The sequence below is a fragment of the Chrysemys picta genome, chromosome 20, assembly GCF_011386835.1.
Source record: "Chrysemys picta bellii isolate R12L10 chromosome 20, ASM1138683v2, whole genome shotgun sequence".
Lineage (NCBI taxonomy): Eukaryota > Metazoa > Chordata > Testudines > Emydidae > Chrysemys > Chrysemys picta.
In genome coordinates, this window is record NC_088810.1 from 20,908,693 (window position 1) to 20,930,431 (window position 21,739).

The 21,739-nt window shown below is 49.7% G+C and overlaps 1 protein-coding gene across 35 annotated transcripts in view; it reads left to right on the top strand.

The window, feature by feature from the left end:
• MEF2D (myocyte enhancer factor 2D) overlaps positions 1-21,739 on the top strand; it is a 182,213-nt gene that overhangs the window by 124,042 nt on the left and 36,432 nt on the right. For 29 of the 35 annotated variants that reach the window (XM_005310950.5, XM_065573643.1, XM_008179037.4 and 26 more), the window contains 3 exons: positions 12,401-12,538; positions 18,641-18,851; positions 20,371-20,427. In XM_005310950.5, the coding sequence (XP_005311007.2) occupies positions 12,401-12,538; positions 18,641-18,851; positions 20,371-20,427 (406 nt within the window). Of the gene's footprint in view, positions 1-12,400; positions 12,539-12,658; positions 12,794-18,640; positions 18,852-20,370; positions 20,428-21,739 lie in introns of all 35 variants that reach the window. The other 6 variants (XM_065573651.1, XM_005310952.5, XM_065573650.1 and 3 more) reach the window with 1 other exon arrangement.

Sequence of the window (21,739 nt, forward strand, 5' to 3'; positions counted from 1 at the left end):
GTGATTTCATGGGTTCGCATACGTGTGGGCCAGAGAGATCTAAAAGCTGCTCTAATTTACCTGGGGGGCTAGGCAGGGCCCTAAAGGATGGGGAGCACAAAGATGGCTTAAAACTGGCCTCTCTTTATCCCAGACATGGGTGCAGGAACAGAGGCCCAGATACTGAAATCAGTGGGAGTTAGACCTTTGAGGGTCTGGGGTAGAGTAACTGTGAATCCGACCCCCACTTCCCCCCGCCATTTGGTATGTTGCAGACACAAGACATTGCCTTGACTTGTCGTATGGTTTGCAGTGACAAGCCCCATCCTCTTTTTTTCTGCATGTAAATGCCAGCAGCCAGATGGCTCTGGAACTAGATCGCCAGTATCCTGGTTGCACAAACCGGAAAGGATGGCAAGCGTCTCTGTGCTCTCTGGGGTAATTCGCAGAGAGCGAAGCACCTTTTCTTTTCTCTAATGATGGGAGGGAGACCCAAGAAGCAATGTCCCGGTCTCCTTGCTGAGTGCAGGGCAAACAGAAGGTTCATAAAGAATAAACGCCCCTTGCTAGACCCTGGGGGTTGCCAGCTTTGCTATCCTAACCCTTGAGCTATCTTCACAAAAGCACTTAAAGAAACAGGGCGTTGTCTGTCAGAGCTGCACCCTCTGTAAAGTGGGGATAATGGTGCTGACCTCCCATGTGAAATGCTTGGAGATCTATTGATGAAAAGTGCTAGATGAGAGTTTGGGATTATTATTATAGGATAAATTTGCAGAGAGCCTGAAATAGGTGCTGCCCCATTCAATGGGCGCTGACTCAGATGGTAACAATCACGCATGGGGTGTCAGCAAGGAGAACTGTTTCACAGATCATCAAATAATGGAGGAAAGGAGAAGTGTCCTGTTATGAAGTTGTCCACCAGCATTTCTCAAAATGAGAGAGGGGGGTGGCAGATGTAAAAAGGAAGCCGTGCAGGCTGCTACCAGCACATGGCAGGGTTTTGATGGCGCTGATCAGTTTCATTTTCCTGACTGGGGCAAGGAGAGGAGGCTGACGCTTCGTTTTCAAAAGTTTCCAAACACTGATAAGGCGCTGCCAGCTAACGATGTTGTCGCGAGTCTTGCACGGGGTTCCCTTGAAGCCCCAGCTCCCGGAATCCTGTGATGATTGAGAATCTCAGTTTTCATTTTTTTAAAAACAAGTTCCTAGCCCTTCTGGTTGTGGAGAAATGCTTGAAAACGGGGTGCCCGAAGGCACAGAAATTAGATGGAAAATGAACGCAAAGAAACAAACGTATTATGTTGAAGCCAATCTCAAGAGTTTGGAGAGCCTGTATCATGATATTTGAATGCTTGAAGTAAGTAATACTGCACGGGTCTAGTGGATAATCGGAGAGAGAGCGGGAGAGAGTGAGGCATGAGTCACACAGTTTGGAGAGGGCTAGATCTGGCCCAGTTTAAGAGGGCTGCTTGAACTCCAGCAGCCATTTAGGGCCAGTCTCCTGGATGAAATGCCCTGCAGAGAAATGTTGCAAGCGTTAGTGAAATGGCAGCGTCTGTCAGCAGAGGATTTTAGCTGCATGCCCCCGTGGCTCTTTCTGGCGCTGGCAAAGTTCTGGCTGTTCCGAGCTTTTAAGTCTGAGGAAAATCTCTCCTAGTGCAAAGGGGGGTTTCCTTAATCGGGCGAGGGACAGATGAGTCTCCAAGACAGGCACGCTGGCAGCCACGTGATGGTTAAAGTTGAGATCACGCCGGCTTTGCTCCTTGCTGTCGCTTCTCATTTCCCCCAGCCTGCCTGACGTGCCGGTTTCTGGTAAGCGACTTGGACGGGAGCAGGGCTGACAGGGGACTGGACGCTCAGAATCCATTTAAAGTCACGCAGCGTTCTTCCCTTCCCTTCCCGCGTTCAGCAGCCCTATCTGGGGCCTGGTTTGTTTCCCTTCCGGGCACGCTTTTGCTGTCGTTTTCACACACCCAAAGCGCTGCCAATGGCTTCTCTTTACGCCGGTTTTAAATGACAATGCACGTCGCAGGGGAGGGCAAATCTGGCATTCGAGGGTGAAGATGGTAAGTTCTGATCAAGATCCGACTTTTCCAGCATTGGGGCTTGTTTCAATTACAGCCTTTAAAGGAAGTTGACCCCATCCTGAGTGAGCATTCTTTGCTCTCAGCTGCCCTGAATTTCCCACTGGCTCTTGAATTAGAGTGCTGTCGCTTTAAACGCAAAGCAGGCTGGGAATCTTTTCCTGGGTATAAAAGAAGAGAGCTGCCATCTGCCAAAGGGAAGGGCATCTGTGGCAGGCCACACCGAAGGGACATAGCAGTGACCGCTCTTCAGCCATGATGGGCAGGGATGGTGTCCCTAGCCTCTGTTTGCCAGAAGCAGGGAATGGGCGACAGGGGATGGATCACTTGATGATTCCCTGTTCTGTTCATTCCCTCTGGGGCACCTGGCATTGGCCACTGTCGGAAGAGAGGACACTGGGATAGATGAAACTTTGGTCTGACCCTGTATGGCCGCCGTTCTCATGTTCTTATCAATGGAACTAAGGCTGGTTGAGAACTGGGAATTCTTTCCCACTAAAAGTGTTGAATGAACGGAATGTTTTTTTTTCTCCCGTTTGAAAACGTTCCAGTTTTTCAATGGAATTAAAAAGTGAATTTTTTTTTGTCTTAAATCCGTTTGTGACCCACCTTTGCTCTTCTGACTGCTCTGGCTGTCGAGCGAATGGGACCTGGATTTGGCCTTTTGTCCTTTGAAGGCAGTTCGGCGCTCTGAGAGCCAGAGGCCGAAGCCTCACTCCGAGCATGTGGCCCACCGTTGTCTCTGCTCCAGCTGGGGGCACTTTCCATCCATCAGAGCAGCATGTCATCCGAGCCTGGAAAGAAACAGCCTTGCTCTTGAACAAACAGTGGTCTCCCCCTTCCTCCTCCTCCTCCGAACAAGCTGCCCGAAGGCCAGAAAGGGCCGTGATGGAGATTAGCAAGTGCTGAAGAATCTGCAGCCTACGTGACACATGGCGTTGTTGTTTGCCACAGAAGTGCAATGTGCTTCCCCACTGCAGATGGATTCCCTGCCCCAGAACGATCAGTCTGAGACGAGAGCCAGCAGAGGAGGGCTGGGAGAGCAGTGTATGATCATGTAATCATTTAGGAGGCTAATGTGTGTGTAATCAAGCAGCAGAGCGAAATGGGAGGTGGTGTGATCTAATGGATACAACACTGGACTGGGCTGGGAGTCAGGAGACTTGGGGTCTAGTCCCAGCTCTGCCTCTGACCTGCTGTGTGATCTTGGTCAAATGCCTTACTGTCCGTGCCTCAGTTTCCCCTCCCATCCTGTAAGCACTGCAGGGCTCTCCTGCTGTGTTAACACAGAGCTCAGGGCAACGGGGGCCCGAATCTTGGTTGCGGGTGCTACTGGCATCCAAAAAAATAATACCAAGAGCTGCTTTAAAAATGGGCAGGAGGGGTTTTTGGTTTTGGTTTTTCCAGAAGTAGAGCTGAATTTCCCCCAACTCCATTTTCTGTCTTGACATTTCGATGAAAAAATCTCCTTGAAATGTCACAATTCAAAACATTCGGACCAGCCCTACTAAGTAGCCGTGGCTAGCAGCGGGCTGGCTACTGGTAAACGCAGTGCTGGCCAGCGATGGGGACTGGGAACTAGCTTCGTGGGGAGCCTCGGGCTAGATCCTAAACTGGTGCAGCTCCCTTGACTGCAGGTACTTTATAATGAATGGAGTATGGCACTTTCTGTAAAATCACCTGTTCTCAATACCAGCCAACACCCCGTCCCCAGAGACAGCCCACTTGTGAGGGTGGAATGTTCCCCAGTTGGCCAAAGGTATTTGCTGTTTTTACAGTGAATCCGAGCCGTGCTAAGCTCTGTACCTGCCACGTGTGGCGTGTCCATCAAATGAAGCAGGCGGCTATTGGAACAGGAAGGGCCTGTTTTTCCTCCTCCGCCTGAACCTTGTGAAAAACCAAGACCTGTTGAAGAGCTCAAGACGCTTTTAACAAAAAATGGCATTTCGTCGAAACCCCCAATTTGCCTCTGAATCACCCTTTTGATGGACATTTTCAGCCAGCCCTGGTTGGTAGGTCATACCTGGCCCGGCCCAAGACAAGCCCCGCTTTTAATTATCTCCCAGGAGCCCTAGATCTGTCATTTCAACCCTAGCCTAAATTTACAGCGCCGTATCGTGTTAGGTATGCCAGTCACTCAGGCCCTGATCCAAAGCGCTTTGAAGTCCGTGTGGGAGGATATCCATTGACTTCAGTGGGCTTTGGATGGGACCCTATGTCCCTTTTGCTGGAGAGGCTTGTAAGCACTCCCACAGAACGTCTTTGAGGGCAGACTTAAAGGAGATTTCGTCTGAACATTGTTCTCCCTTTGCACTCCCATCTGCGGCTTTGTTCTATATCCAGACGGCAAAATATATGCCGGTTGGGGCAGAGCTGGGGTAGTTGAAAGGATTCAACCCAAGTATTCATCATGGAAAATGCCAGCCAGGGTTGAATTCACCTCTTTGAAAGTTACCTAGAGCCTTCTTTGATCTTCCATTTCACCCACTCACGTGGGAGGCAATTAATTTAACCTCATCGCCGAAGGAAACCACCTGCCCACCCCTTCCCCCCAAGCGTTTTCTTGCTAGAGATTTCAGTGCAATGGGACAGGGAGATATAAGCTGTGAGAGAACTAAAGTCGCTGCTGATCGTGAAAACCCTGCTCGGCTCAGCCACCGGCCTGGACGAGTCAATTCATGTCTCCGTTCCTCAGTTTCCCCATCTGTAAAATAGGGATAATGCTACTGCTCTCCTTTGTAAAACACTCTGAGATCTACTGATGACCAGCCCTAGATAAGAGATAGGGATTATTGTTATTTGAAATGCTTTGTGAAAAATTTTGCTTTGTAGTGGGTTTCCCTCCCTCTTTTCTATCCCCAATTCCCATTTTTGTTGTTTGCTTTTTCCATTTCACTACCGAAAAGGGAGAGGAGCGAGGAGAAAGGTTAGAACGAAAAACCAGAGAAAACAACTACATTTGTCATTGCTGGGAAAATGGAAAATTTTGGGGAAAATTCCGATTTCCAAACAATGATGAGTTTTTTTCCGCCAAAAACCAAACCAAACCAAAAGCAATTTAGATTTTTTTTTAACTGGCTCTAAAGAAAAATACAGTGAAAGTCTTTTACTTTGTTAAAACTCGATCGCTTGGTTCTTTTACAAGGTGTGTGTGTGTGGGAGGGGGGAGAAACCGGAGGTCTTGGCCAATCCTTGGGCGTGGTTGTGAACCAGTCCGAGCCATCTCTCTCCGTCAGGCCACGCACACAGCTGTGCTGGGCGTAGCTAGGGTTCTACCGGTACCCGGCTCCTTCCAAAAAGCTGCCACGTCCCATCTGCTTTGGGAAGTCACCTCCATTTGTGATCGGGTCGCCAGGCGAACCAGCGTGCCAAGCGCAGCTGCTGAGAAGCGCGATTGTTATTGTTGGAGCTGGGTTTATTTTTAGCCTTTCCTGTGCTGGTGGCCTTACCAGCTGGCTTGCTTCTCTCTCCAGGCAGGAAACCACTGGGTTCCTTCATCGTGACCTTTAAACCTGCCCTTTTGCCTCACTTCCCAGACACACACACCCTGGCAAGACCCTCCACCCCGACCCAGACAAAGGCCTTCAGATAAACCCCCGAGAAACCAAGGGTTTCGCTCTTGGCCTGGCTCAGACCTGAATGCTGATATCTGGGGCCTGATCCTCAGTGGGTGTAAACCGGCCATCAGCGCTTTGGTGACTTGGAATCCCTGAACGTTCCTGTGTGTCCTCACTTCCTGGGTGCTCCGTAAACCAAAGCACTGCGAGCGAGGGGCATAAACGCTGAGCTTCATTGATCCCATCTGGGCTGCGTGGGCATCCGCCCTGGCTAAATGCCCAAGTCCGGGCTCAGCCTCTACTGAGCTGGATGTGAAACCTGGGATGGATTCTGCTGGGGAGGGCATTCTTTGATGGCTGCCAATCCCGCAACAACCTGGGGGAAGACCGCTGTAGCTTTGAGGGCCCTAGTAGAGTGTGCATGGCTGCAGGGAACGGCCCTCCCAGATTTTATTGCAGGACTGGGGCTTAAGAACATAAGAATGGCCGTATGGATGGCTCTGTACACACACATCGTGAGGGGTTGTCTGCGTGCAGATTTGCATCAGTTTACTAGTTTGTCTACATGCAGAAATTAACCGGAATAGCTATTGCAGAATATTCCGGAACACACTCTTATTCTGGAATAAGGGTGTCCGTATGTGGAGTTATTCTGGAACAGTTTATGCACTTTAAATTCACACCCATTCTTAATCTGAAATAATTTTCAAGTGTAGACAAGCTCTTAAACTGATTTAGTTAAACTGGTGTAAACCCTTTGTGGAGGCTCTTATTTTGCTTCCAGAGCAGTCTGTTTCATCTGATCTTTTTTGACTTATCTTTAACCCTAAACTAAACCCAAATAAACCTGTTGTAATCTGGAAGAAGAGCAGTCTTTTGTACCAATTTAACACCATGCCTCAAGCTAAACCAGTGGAAATCTATATATAGACAAGCCCTTAGAGACAGTCCCTGCCCCAAAGATCTTACATTGTAAATAAACAAGACAGACACAAGATGGGACAGGAAAGAGAAAAGGAGAGTGATGTTGCGGAGCGAGGTTTAGAACTCGGGTCTAGACATCTAGACTCCCTGTTGCATATACCTTGTATGTTTACCTGTTCCCGGTGTATCGGCCCCTGTATATACAGGTGTGCTGCAGTTTAGATGCAGTAGATGCACTGAATTGTTAGAGGCCAGATTGCATTTGAAGCTGCTAAATTGGGTAAGCAGATGCCTTGAATGGGCTTTCTTTGTGGAGCGGCATTTCCAGCCACCTCTGTCTCAGAGAATCAGGAGTGTTGTGTTGGAGACCGCATTGCTTCATTTTGCAACCAGTAAAACGGAATGAAGTTGTTCAGCGTTCATCGGTGTGAGTGACTCAAGCAGGCACGGCTCTTCCCTCTGAATCAGTCCCGAGCCCCTGCCCTGCGCTATGCTGCAGGGAGCGGCAGACGGTGCTTTCCTCTCTGAGTCAGTGCTGATGCAAATGTCCCAGTGCGGGGCTGGGCAGGGGAGGGCTGGTGCTACAGGGTGAGCGGCTCAGTAGGAGGCGCTGTTCTCTTGCGAGCGGCATCTAGCACGCGCACATGCGATTGGAGATATTGTCTTGTAGATACGGTGTTGTTCTAACAACATAAGACTGGCCATGCTGGGTCAGACCAATGGTCCATCTAGCCCAGTGTCACGTCTTACAACAGTGCCCAGTGCCAGATGCTTCAGAGGGAACGGAACAAGGGAAATTATCCATCCCCTGTCATCCAGTCCCAGCATCTGGCAGTCAGAGGTGTAGGGACACCCAGAGCACGGGGTTGCGTCCCGTGACCATCTTGCTAATAGTCATTGTTGGGCCTGTCCTCCATGGACTGATCTTTAATTAAAGATAATGTCATGTGATGAAACCTCCAGGAATTCAGCCAACCAAATGTTGGCAACCCTAATGCCAAGGCATTGGGATCCGAAGCTTATGAGAGGCCCTGTTTCACGAGCAATCGCTGATGCAGCAGGCGGTTAGAGTTGTAGGAAAGAGATCTTTATTGAATGTGCAGAGAGGCCCAGCCTGGCTATCAGGTTGCACTCCAGAGCCGCTAGACGTCACATCAAACTAGGTCCCTCCTGAAACCTGACTCACTTCCTTCAGTTCCGCTCCCACGCCTCAGACTCCAAGCCCTGTCTCTGTCTTTAATATTGTTTTTGGGCCCAGACCGAGGAGCCTTCTCCTGTCTTGCAAAGATGTAGCTTGGGCAACACAAGATCATACGAGCGCTGCAAAATGTGTTACATTTTGCAAATGACAGCATGTGTTAGTGTGTGTTGTATGTGTTTACATTGCGGGAAAGAGGGAAGAAAGTACTTTACAGCCCTTTAATGTTCAAAATAATAGTAACGTAATAATTAATTATTATAAAACTGATGGCAACCAGGCAATAGTTAGCCCTCCATTCATGTGCCATCAACAAGCCAGATACTACAGTGATGAGCATTATATAAAAGCAGAATGGAACGGGCAACAACTCACAGTGACAAGCCCTGGTGCACAGTTACTGCACTTGTGTAATAATTAACTAGTCGATGCACTCCAGGCTCATGGATCACCCTACAATAACAAACCAGCATGCCCCCTATGATTTGAAATAAGTTAGCACGGAAACTGAGTTCACTTTCATTCAGCCAAAGGATTATTAGAGATGACTGAAATTTTTATGCACAAAAAAAGGTTTGTGTGTGTCTTTGTGTGTGTGCGCGCACGCGCTTTTTGGCAATGTGTCTTGCCACGAGAAATGTATGACTGAAAATTTCTGGTTTTTTTTTGCCAAATTTTCCATCGCATTTTATAATCGAAATTGTTAGCAGAATGGTTTCCTTACTTGAAAACCCAAACAGTTTTGAAAATGATTTCAATTAAAACATTGGGAACAAATACTGCTTTTTAAAAAAAAAAATTGGCGAAAGAGCGGAAGGGAAATGGGTGCATTTCAAACACTATAAAACAGAAGCAGCTTCAAAATACGTCATAAAATCGGTTTCCCCATTATTTTGACCAGCTGTATACAATAAAGGAAATGTTACATCATATTATTAAATAATGATAAGACCTAGCTCGTATATAACACCTTTTCATCAGTAGATCTCAAAGCACATTAGCAATTTCTTGCAGTAGCACCTCTGAGCTCCAGAAATGGACCAGAACCCCAATGTGTTAGGTGCTGTACAAACACAGAACAAAAAGCCAGTCCCTGCCCCAAGGACCTTAGAATTTAAGTGAGAGAGACATCCACTGTTACTGCATCAATTCCATTATAAACCCATATTTCCCAGTGCTCAGTGTAGGTAAGGCACCTCTTTGAGATAAAATTTGGCCTAGAAGCAGATATGTTTATCTGTGTTTGGGAAGACGAGAGGAGAATTGTCAAGGCATTTTTTTTCTCCTTCAAGTTTGGCATGAAAAGAGATCAAGACTTCCAGGAAATTATATGTTGCTTTGACTTTTAAAAAAAAACAACCCAAAAAACTGGCAAGTGCTGGTTCCATAATAATGCCTAATTGCTTCTGGTATTTTGAAAATAAAATGATTATATGCGTGTGTGTAATGCAATCTGTAAATTGGCTACTGAACACGAGACGGGAACTTTTTGTCCAAACTCTCTGAAGGATTCTTACTGTACGCCGTGCACAGCCTACACATGGAATGTCTGTGTTTCCAATTAATGGGACTTCCTTCAGAGTACAAAGATGGTCTTGCAGTGAAGGAGCTGCAATCAAACTCCAGATTTAGTTCCTGGCTCTGCTACAAACTCCTTGGCCTGCATTCTCTCCTCTGCTAAGGGCTTGTCCACACTAGATAGTTTTAGGTCATGTTTACACGAGGAGGGTTTTACCGGCATACTGCACCAGCAAAGCGATCCTCGTGTGGAAGCTGCTTCTCTCTGCAAAGTTACATTCTACTGGTATAGCTTGTTAACTCCCCCCTCCCCAAAATGAAACCAGCTCTACTAGTAAAAGCACCTCTTTGCCAGTATAACCGAGGGTATCTCTCCACCACAGAGGCACATCTCTGGCACCGCAGCTGTAGCGTCATCGTGTGGGTGCTTCCGACATCAACGGAAGGGGTTTTCCCGTCAACGCAGTCACTCCACCTCTCTGAGAGGCGGTAGCTAGGGCGAGGGAAGAATTTTGCCATGTCTACACAGGGGGTTAGGTCAACCTAACTATATTGCGCAGGGATCACGCCTCTTCACACCCCTGACAGCCATCACTGTGCGGGCAGACGTCTGTAGTGTAAACAAAACCGTACTGCTTTAACGATACCGGTGTCGTTAAAGTGATACAATCTTCCTAGCGTGGCTGCCATTAGATTGGCACAAAGGTGTTTATACTGGTATAGCTATATGCCTACACTATAGGGATTATACCGGCCAAGCTACGTCACTATAGGTATGGCTTTGTCTACGCCAGTGGTTCTCAATCTAGGGCCGCCATTTGCTCAGGGAAAGCCCCTGGCGGGCCAGGCCGGTTTGTTTACCTGCCGCGTCTGCAGGTTCGGCCGATCGCGGCTCCCACTGGCCGCAGTTCGCCGCTCCAGGCCAATGAGGGCTGCAGGAAGCGGCGCGGGCCAAGGGACGTGCTGGGCACCCTTCCCGCCGCCCCCATTGGCCTGGAGCGGCGAACCGCGGCCAGTGGGAGCCGCGATCGGCCGAACCTGCAGACGCAGCAGGTAAACAAACCGGTCTGGCCCGCCAGGGGCTTTCCCTGAAGAAGCAGCAGCCCTAGTTTGAGAACCACTGGTCTACACGCCAGGGACTATAATGGCATAGCTACAGCTCCATAGTGTAGACACAGCCTACACCGATGGAAAGGTTTGATAGAACCTCTCTTCCTTTGACCTACCTGCATCTACACTGGGAACTAGATGGGCACAGCTATGGTGGTTGGGGGCCCTGAGCAGTGCAGCTACGTCGACCTAAATTTGAAATGTAGACCAGATCTAAGTCACCTTTCCAGCAGTAGAACCGTTCACAATAGGGCCTTTACTGGTGTCTATTTGAGTAAAATAAATCACCCTCTGAACTGAAATCGTTGTATTGGTAACACTTTTAAGTGTAACCCAGGCCTGCATCTGCCCCTGCGTGGCAATACGTCCCATTTTCAGGCCCCTTTACACGAGCAGAGTCGTGTGAAAAGTTGTGTTGCTTCGGATTTACACGACTGTAAGTGAAATCAGAACCCGACCCCCTGATTTCAACCGAGCTGTAACTCCGCTTATGCCAAAGGTGAATTTGGCAGCCGGCCAATGAAAAATGTGTGCTTGTTTATTTTTTAAGTTAAAGAAGGTCATTGCCATACAAAGTATACATCATTTATTGGTGCAGACACAACCTACTTCTTTAATATAGTTCTGCCGTGTTGGTCTTGGCACGTTCCATTGTACATTGCCCCAAACCCCTTACATCTGTTTAAAACCATCTTGCAGAATTCCACCCGCCCATTTTGCTCGGGGCAAGTAATATTTTTGTCTTTTAATAGGAGAGGAAATATTTTAATAGGAGAGTAAATATCATTAGGGTTCCCCCCTGCTTGCCCCCCCCCAATCATTATAATGGTGAGAGAATAGGTTATGTGTCTGAGCTGGCACAGGGCCAAACACATTCCTGATGTAAATAGATCCTTTGAAGTCAATGGCGTTCCACCCACTTGCACTGTCATAGGGTCATATTCTCTTCCAAAATAGAGGCACAATCCTAACCAGACCCTATGGGCTAGATCCTTATTACAAATGAGAGCAAGGCCCATAATTGAATCTTTCTGACTCCTGCTAATCTCAGTGGTCTCTTGTGGCTGTGAGTTCCATGGGTTAACGTGCGTTTCTATTAGTTTATAAAACTCTCTTCAGTTCTATAGGAGGGTTCCAAAGACCCATTGTCTATTAAATACTACCAGCCTGATTCTCATTTACATCCCTTCAGCAGCGTAAAGGGCCCTTAAAATGGGAATTAATTACATATACACCCACTTGAAAGAAGAACCCAGGCCTCTGGGATTTGCCCAGGATCACGTAACGAGTCTGTGGAGGAGCCGAGCTTTGAGCTCATAAGGATGAAGCCAGAATAGCTACTTTCACTCTATAGGCATCCGAAGAAGTGAGGTTTTTACCCACGAAAGCTTCTGCCCAAATAAATCTGTTAGTCTTTAAGGTGCCACCAGACTCCTTGTTGTTTTTGTAGATACAGACTAACATGGCTACCCCCTGATAGAAGAGCTACAGTTATCATAATAGGCCCAGCGGTGTCACCACAGCTCCATCCCACTAACGCAATGTGGAGGAGTCCCGGGGTAAATGAGGATCCGGCCTGGTAGGCTTTTTCTTTGTAACTGGGAAGCGGAGCTGGTTGAATTTGTGGTGATTTTTTTGAAATAGAAATAGACATTTTAACGCTTCCCCCCGCCCAGTTGTTTAATGTTTTGAAGATTGTTTTTGAAATTATTCATTTTCTTCAAATATTTTAAATTTGGGATTCCTTTCTTGACCCCTTTACGCTTTGTGGATGTTTTCACTCATTTGGTTTTTGAAATATTGATATGCTCCCCAAATTTCGAGTAAATTTCCCCCATATTTCAGCCACGTTGCCCCCCGCCGCCGCCCCATTTCCAAACCAGCTCTATTGGGAAGCTAGCGACGACGTTTTAAACAAGCTCCCGCCATCTCCATCCGTCACACCCCTGCATCCAACACCCCGCCAGCTCTCCCTTCTCCAACGTACCCCTCCTGCTCCAGATCTCAACCTGTCCTGGTTGTGTTTTCAGACATTAAGAAAGAAAGGTTTTAACGGTTGCGACAGCCCGGAACCGGACGGAGACGACTCCATTGACCAGAGCCCCCTGATGGAGGATAAATACCGCAAAGCCAGCGAGGATCTGGATATCCTCTTCAAACGATATGGTGTAAGTACTGCGCCCCTCTGGCCAGAAATCCTTCATTATGTTTTTCTTTTTTCTTTTGTTCGATTTCTTCCCAATCCTACCCCCGTCCCCGCCACCTCCCCCGCCCTCTCAACGTAACAGGCGCTGAACAAGAAGCACAGGGGATGCGAGAGCCCAGAAGGGGACGAGGTGTTTGCGCTGACCCCGCAGACGGAGGAGAAATATAAAAAGATTGATGAGGAGTTTGATAAAATGATGCAGAGTTACAGGCTCGCAGTGAGTAGCCGGTGGCCTGCACATCCTGCCCTGGACCCCTAGCAACGTAGAATGCAGAGCGGCGGGAGTGACGCCTTTGCATGGCTTTGCTTACGGAGCCTTGCTCTGCCTTGTTCGTTTGCTCCCATCGGGCGTAGCAAACCCAGGGCTAGGGAACGTCTGGGAGGCAGCATGGTCTAATGGTTAGAAACAGGACTTGGTGATGCCGAGGCCCCTTTCGGTCGCTCTACCAGCATAAAAGAGGTGTTAAAGTGGGTGGAAATGCCTCCCTCCAGGGGTATGGAGCTGGCAGAACACCCCTGTACCCATCCTAATCTCCTCTTCTGGCCTAGAACACAACACATTATGGTTGTTCCCTCCTATACAAGGCCTGAGTCTCAGTTGCACCATTCTGGCCTTAAAATGGGTATAAATTACCCACCTTAAGGCCCCTTTACGCTGTCAGAGTGGCGTAAAGAATTCTCAGGCCTGGTCTGCACTTAAAAGTTTTAGGGGTATGATTCTTTTTGTTTGGGGGATGGGGATCACCGTTTACCGAAATCATTATACCAGTCCAGCCCCTAGTGTGGCTGCAGTTAGAAAAGTGCCTTTCGCCAGCATCGCTTATTCCCCTGCCCATGCAAGAATAAGACACAAGCACTGTAGCTGCAGCTGCACTTGGGGGGTTGTGCTGCTTACTGATCAATGCCGCAGAGACGCCCTTCATGTAAATGAGACTCCGGCCCGAGGGCGCAAATCCTCAGCTAGATTTAGGTGCCTGATTCCCATCGGCAGGGCCGGCTCCAGCATTTCTGCCGCCCCAAGCAAAAAAAAAATTGCGATCGGCGGCGGCGGTTCAGCGGCAGGTCCTTCGCTCCTAGAGGGAGTGAGGGACCTGCCGCCCCCGAATTGCCGCAGGTGCCGCCCCTCTCCCTTGGCCGCCCCAAGCACCTGCTTGTTAAGCTGGTGCCTGGAGCCGGCCCTGCCCATCGGTTTTGAAGGGAGTTAGGCGCCTAAACACATTGGGCTTCGCTGTCTGACTTTGAGCCCCCACATTGGAAATGTTAAGACCGAGGACCTTAAAAATCGGTCCCATTGCTATTAATACTGAGTCAAACCCTGAGGTTCTTTTTACTCCAGCAAACTCCTCTGAACTTCAGCGGGAGTTTTGCTTGAGTTCAGAACCTCGGTATATGAGCCACGGCGGGGAAAGGGAGGGTCAGGTGATGACAGTTGCACCCGCTTTGGGATCAGATCCACTCTGGGGCCACTCTGCTTTCAATCCAGGCGAACCCATAAGGCTCCCGGCGCAGCTAGGGATGTGGCAGAAATCCAGGGTGGTTTTAGCCTGAGACGACGGCCCTGGGGTGGCATCAGGACAGCGATGAAAGGGATTTGTGTCGAGGGAGGGAAGAGGGGTATTGCAAATTAGTTGTTAGTTCAAGGGAGCAAAGACTTTTGAGGCAGGCAAGCCATCTTCAGGGAGATTAGCCTTCCAACTCGGGCAGCCGTAATTAACTAACGTTGCAGGAGTAGAAAGGGAGGCGCTTTCCAAGCGCTGGACGCAGGATAAAAAAAATACCCCAAGTTTACAAGGCCACAGAAGCTCATTTTTAATTTTTTTGAGACTTCACTCTTGCAAAAGCCAGAGGTGGGTTTTTTTTTTGGCTGACTCTGCCAGTAAGAGATTGTGGGTCAGATGCTCATTTTCCGTGTGCCACCCTTCTGGCAGCATAAAGGGCCCTTTACGTGAGTCTCATTCGCTTTACACCCCCAAAGTGGGGTAAAACGGGTTTTAGGGCTTATCTACTTAAGGAGTGGTTCCTAAATAACTCCCATGTGTTGACACGCTTGTGTTCTGGAATAAGAGTGCCTGCTTTCTGTTTAGCTTAGCTCCCTCGGAAAGTGGGTTAAACTAACCACAGAATACAGCCCTCTTATTCCGGATTCAGAACGTCTACACACGGAGTTATTCAGTTACAGCTGTGGCCCTTTAAAGTCACACCCTCCGTGAATCTGCATTCCCTTTCCATTGTAGACACGCCCGTAGTGTAAAACGCTGCCAGATGAGTGTGTAGCAGTTAGCACTCGCTTTGCCCTGGGGCAGATAGTTACACAAGGGCAGGCGAATGGGAAAACGGGGTGCTATCAACCTATGAATCTTTTTATTATTTGCATTATAGTAGCAACTTCAGGCTGCAGCCTGGGACCAGGGCCCCATGATGCTAGGCGCTGTGAACACTTATAAAAGAAGGAAAGTCCCTGCTTCCAAAATCTTGCAGTGCGTAGCCTCCCAGAAGCAGGTTGATTAGTAGCCAAAGCATAACATCTGCCTCCTTGACTACACCTCTCTTGCAACAGGATTGAATAGTGGATTGTTGGAGCAGATGCTTTTCTTTTTAACCAGCTTTTTGTGTGATAATGAGAACTAACACAACTCATCTGCCGGGGAAGCTAATGACGCCCTGGTCCAGAGAAACTGGCCTTAACAGGGTTCTGCATTCTGAGTGCATTTGAAACTGGCTTTCAAGGAAAAAAAAAAAAAAGTCATTGGCGTTTGGCTGATTAATGAACCTCCCCGATCCCCCACTGGATTTTGGAGTGTTGTGTTCATTTCAAACCTTTGCCTGCCATAACACTGTAGCGCCCAGCGCTCTGTAATCAGTGGGGAGAATGGGAGCTGCTGGTTGAGGGATCATTTGCGTGTGCACAACTCCCTCCCCGCCTGGGCAGGAGCATGGGGAAGATTGGTCGGTTAGTGGTTCAAAGGTGCTAAGGGCCGAATCCTGTCCTCCAATCCATTCATGTAACTCTCACTTACGTCAGCGGGCTTCACACGTGCATCTGGGGTAGAACTATGCCCTAAGTTAGTTAGTTTCTTTCTTTCTGTCTGTCTGTCTTGTTATTTATTATGCAATATTGCATTGCAGATGTGCACAGCCAAACATTTAAGGGCCTGATTCTCACTGACAGTAGGGGCGTGTCTACACTAGCAGTGCCACTGTAGCTGCATCGATGTCGTGTAGACACTTCCTACAGAACAACGGAAGGATTTCTTCTGTTGCTGTACTGTAGCCATCTCTCTGAGGCCTGGCAGGGTTGGGTCGACGTAAGCTGCCCTGCGTCGACCTAGCTGTGCAAGTGTCTTTATGTACATTTCGCTCCTGCCCACGTAAACGCCTCTCTACGCCGATTTCGTAACACCAGCTCCCCGAACGGCGTCGAGTCACGGTCGATATAATTAGGACAACGCAGTGTCAGTGCAGACGCTCCATTGCTTTTGTGGACTATTACTGGCTTTCAGCAGCCAGCCCACAATGCCGCACCCCGACAATGCAATCGACACAAGCGCTTTGGTGAGGACGTGCGCCGCCGACGCAAGGAGCCAAGCGTGCGCACGCACAAGCGATTTAATAACTGTGGGGGCCGTATGCCGACGGAAGTTAGGTCGACGTAGTTTTGTAGTGGAGACGGGGTCTAAGAAGCAGTAGCGAGGTCGACAGAAGAGTTCTTTCATCAACTTAGGCTATGTCTCAACTAGCGCTTACATCGGCAAAACTTTTGTCTCTCAGGGATGTGAAAAAAACACCCCTCCTGAGCGACATAAGTTTTGCCGGCGTGAACTCTCTTGTGTACAGCGCTACGTCGGCAGGAGATGCTCTCCCGCAGACATAGCTGCTGCCGCTCATTGACTTGGTTTTATCGTGTCCACGGGAGAGCTGTCTCCCGGTGGCATCACGCGGCTACACAAGCGCTCTGACAGCAGCACAGCTGTATCAGGACAGCTGTAAGCTTGTAAGTGTAGACCTGGCCCTAGCTGTGTCTACACTGTGGCTTAGGTCGGCTTAATTACGTCTGTACATTTTTCGCAGCCTGGAGCATTGTCGTCAAGCCGGCCTAACTCTGTAGCGTAGACCAGCCTTGAGTATCCTCTGTGCCGCGTTGGCTGTCTGGGTGGGGGGCGAGGGAGAGCCCTTAAAGTGGCCCTAGAGCTACGCCAGAGCCATGTGAAGGGGCCTTAGTGTCGAGGAGAATCTGGCTCATAAAGTCTCTTGCCTTGCAGAGCTTACAGCCCTAAGGCTCAAGTCAAAGTGACTTACGGCAGCAGAAGCCACGAGCAGGGAGTGGTCCTTAGCACCTGCCTGCTGCCTGAAACGGCTGGATGCCCTGGAGATCTGTGAAGGGAGTGGGGGATGATAGGTAGAGAGGCGGCTTTCCCAGCCAGGAGCCCCTGGGAGGACAGAGGCGCGGCTCTGCCATCCTCTCCCACGCGCTCGTTCTTCCTCTCCTGCAATCATACAAAGCTGCATTTGCCCAGCAGCGCTTTTGTAATGACATCTCGGCGACACCAAAAGGCCGGGAAGCGCTGGTGGATCTGTCCCTCGAGCCAGGGGCCAAGGATCATGAATTAGAGGCGTTTCCACTGCTTGAGGGTCAGAGCCCCAGGTCTTTCCATTGACTGGCACCCCAGCAGCTCCACGAATCGATAGGAGCCATCTACAGGGTGCTTCTCTGGAGCAAAGCTGCACCTTGGAAATGCTCCGATCTGTCACTTTCTATTACAGTAGCCACCTAGAGGCTCCGGTTGAGGTCAGCTGTGTGGAGCAGGGATCGTCTTTTTGTTCTGTGTTTGTACAGCACCTAGCGCCACGGGATCCGGGTCCGGGACTCCGAGGCACTAGCTCCGTACAGAGCATGAATAATAATTGGGGCCTTTTGCGCTGCAGGCAGGACCCCATTGTACATACACCTAGTAAAAGATGGTCACTGCCTTGTAGAGTTTACGACCTGATTAGACAAAGGAAGTATTATTATCCACATTGAAGGGGTGGGGAATTGAGACACAGAGAGATTAAGTGACTTGCCTAAGGTCTTTCATGGGGTCTGTGGCAGAGGTGGGAATGCCCCAGAGTCCGAGGGTAGGTTAGTACTGTAACCCCAAGACCATGCTCCCCCGAGAATGAGCACAGGGGCTATCAAACTTCATACTAATATGGAGAGAAAAGCAAGCTCTTCAGGGCTGGGTCTGTGTGTCCGTCCAGAGCCTCGCACAATCCCGATTGGAGCCTCTGGGTGATACAGGATTACAGATAGTAGCTGCGAGTAGGGCCCTGGGATCTTACACTTCTGTGCAGAATCTACAGGATCTTTTCACTGAGAGAGACTCAGCCGGATCCGCAGCGTAGCTCCACTGACTTCAGAAGAGCCCTGGTCTATTAAAACTCCACGGGGCTCCGTTTATCTCCCTCGGAGGTTGAAGGGCAGCTGCTGGCCCTTGTCTCCTGTGGGTTCAGAGCGTCTCATGCTAAGACCACTGCACTGTTCCCCTCTCTGGCATGCCAAGGGAGCCGCTTTGAGACATTTCCAACTCTCTGTGAGCTGTTTTAAAACCACTTTGCTGAGCTCTGGAGGTAAATAAATGCAGGTGTTTAGTCAACACCCCTCTTCCCCCCAGGCAGCAGTTTGCAATGCTTTTTAGCTTCGATGTGCCCAGATGGACATCCGTTTGCCCTTCTTTCTCCGTCTTCCTAGAGGGAATCCATGCCCCTTTGTGCCTGGGGCCAGATTCCCCACTGCCCGCCACCATTTTCACCCGTGTAAAGTGGCTAGCAAATGAGAATGGTGCTCGCTTTCACCCACTTTGCACTGTTATAAACGACCGTACAAATTGCAGGGCAATAATGAACTGGGTGCAAATTTGGACCAGATCCGTAGCTGGTATAAATCAGTGTCGCTGCATTCCGGGCCGAGGACCTGGCCCGTTGGTCGCGCCGTGAACCAAACAGAAACCGGCTCCTTGGCGGAGCGAAGTGCCTTTGGGTGACTCCCTTGGCGCCGGTCCCCGCTTTCATCTGCCTCTCTGTTCAGTCTGCAGTGCCCGCTCCGAACTTCGCCATGCCAGTGACAGTTCCGGTGACCAATCAAAACACGTTACAGTTCAGCAACCCCGGGGGCTCCTTGGTGACCCAGTCGCTGGTGACCTCTTCGTTGACGGATCCAAGACTCCTCTCACCACAGCAGCCGGCCCTGCAGAGAAACACCGTGTCGCCGGGTTTGCCGCAGAGGCCAGCCAGCGCAGGTGAGTGTTTGGCCTACTATGAGAATAGCCAAGAGAGGGCACCAGTGTCTTCATTCCTCCCACCCCTCACTCCTTCTTTCTGTTGTCTGTACAGCACCTAGCACGGTAGGGTCTGGTCCATGTCTCAGGCTCGTAAGTGTTACTGCCGTACAAGCAATAAATAAAGAATTTTTTCACTTGACCAGAGCTCAGAGATCCGGGAAGCGATGCTCAGCAAAGATCCCATGCGATGCAAATGGCAAACGCAATTCCTGTATCACCCCTAGAGCTGGGCAAAGAACCGAATTTTCAGATGGCTGACAATTCCGAAAAATGGGGGTGGGTGGGAAAATCGATTTGGGTCGAACCATTTGTTTTGAGAGGAGAACATTCCTTCCCCATCAGTTCAGAGGTTCCTCTGAGGCAGCTGCCGTCAGCCTTCCCGTCTGTGCGTCGCAGAAATCCAGTTTCGTAGGCGCTGCGTGCTTGCATGGTGGGAAGTGCGTTTTCTGACGCACGTCAGAGGATAACAGCGAGCCCCGCTGTCGTTTCTAAATCAAAAGCGGTGCTAATGGAGCGGAGCGTGTGGTCGCCTTGTGTGAGGTCAAGGCTATTGCCCGCGGCTCCAAGGCGTCTCTGAAACAGGGATGCCGAATCCTGTGTACTGTGTGTGTCTCTGTCCTGGAACATCGGGAATCTGAGGTCAGTTACACGAAGGCTGGCGTTAAAGTGAGTGGAACTGTAATATACACCCCCTGGAAAGCCCCTTTACATTGCCAGCGCTGGGTAAAGGGGGCTTAACGTAAATGAAAATCTGGCCCTAATTATCTACCACTGGGAATTCCTGGGTCAAAAAATCCTAGTGCAGATACTCATCTGAGGATATGAGCTCCTGAGTTCTATTCTTAGCTCTGAGAGGGGATTGCGGTATAGTGGTTAGAGCAGGGGACTGGGAATCAGGACTCCTGGGTTCCTTTCCCAGCTGTCTAGACGGTTATAGTGAGGCAGAGGGATTGTGGATTGCTGGAAGAAATAAGAGTCTCGAGATGTGGTTGAACAATTCAAACTAGCAAATAAATTTGCAAAACTCAAAGTCTGTTTGCAAAGGGGATAAAGGGCTTGATTCCCTGGGAATAGCAAACGTTCCCTGGGAAGAGCTTCTCCGGGCACCTTGGGAATGGTTTCCATTCAGTCCAAATGTTACAGGATCAATCCTCTTTCCAATCCCGGAGCTGGGGGCGGGTTCCCTTCTGCAGAGCGTGTCCCCCCAGGAAGGCTCGGAACAGCAGAGCCACGCTGTTTTCCAAGCCTGGTCTTTTTGGAATGAGCGTCTGTGCTGCGTACCGCATCCCCAAAGGGAATGTATCTGTGTAGATATTGTTTCCACGCCTGGAAGTGCTGTACATTTTACCCTGGATTTTCTCGATGGGAATGTAACACTGTTGATTTCCCCCCGTCCCCCACCTGCAAATAGTCAACCACTGCTCAGTGCGCCGAGTTCTGAACTAACTTTGTCACCGTGTCTCTTGTTGCTTTCCAGGGGCGATGCTCGGGGGAGACTTGAACAACACCAACGGAGCTTGCCCAAGCCCAGTCGGTGAGTGAGAATGTGGCCCTCCCCCTTTTTGGATGCAGGCTTGCCTACAGCACTGGACTGGGACTCAGAAAACCTGGGTTCCGTTGCCAGCACTGCCACTGGCCTGCTGGGTGACTGCAGGCAGGTCACTGCCCCACTCTGTGCCTCAGTTTCCCCACCTGTAAAATGGGGATACTGATACTGCTCTCCTTTGTAAAGTGCCATGAGCTCTATTGATGAAAAGAGCTAGGTGTTATTACCGGCAGTAAAGATCCCCTCAGACAGCTAAAGTCAGGCCTGATGTGCAGTTTCAAACACTACCAAGTCTTTTAGATGTGGATTTTCAGGTCAGTAAATTTGGTGTGGCAGGAGGGGCCTGTGGTTAAACTGCTAGAGAGGGCCGCGGGAGGTCTGGGTTTGGTTCCTGCCGTAGGGGATAATTTTCTCTCGCCCGCCTCTGCCCCTTTTTATAGTTGTGTCTCAGGGGAGACATAAACCCAATAGAATTAAAATCTGAGTCAAACTTTGCTTAGTCTGGTGGAGGAGAATGGTAGCCGTGTGGCCAAAGCAATTGGCCGAGACTTAGGAGAGCTACGTTCACTTCCTAGCTGTGTCACGGACTCTGTCTGTGACCTTGGGCCAGACATTCAGGGTCTGCTTCTCACTTATGCTAAGGTCCCTATATACCACTCCGGCATCATAAAGGCACTGTAAATGTTGGCGCAACATCCACTGCCAGAATGGGATAAAGGGGCTAACTGGGTCCTCTGGGTCAGTTCCTCATCTGTAAAATGGGGCTAATAATACTTTACTGGTCCCACGTCGTGTCTATTTCAACGGTAAGCTCTGCAGGGCAGGGACGATCTCATATTAGGTGCATGTCCGGCCCCTAGCGCAGCGCAGCCCTGATCTCAGTTGGATTTCCAGGTGCTCCCATGTGGCTACTTCTAATAATAATGAGCAAAATTAGGCAAAAAGAGCCCTAAATCCGAACGATGTGGCTGGGTTTAATGAGAGTGGGTCACGCGCATCTTTGGCACAGCATAGAGGGGGGTTGACTCAAGAGGGAGTTCGGCCCTGGATGCTTTGATGTAAAGGAGATCGGCATTACGCTCCCAAGTGGGATTCAGGATGCCGGCTCACGACTGAAAACCCTGGGCTCTGAATCCTACAGCCACATGGACCCTTTAGAACAGGGGCAAACTCGAACCCCGCATCCACGGTGCTGATTCTGTGCTGCCCATCCCAGGCTCCCGACGGGCTGCCAGGTACTCCAGAATCCCTATCGCGCCGTGCGCTAGGGGCCAGGTCCCAGCATGCCCCGTACGCAGGG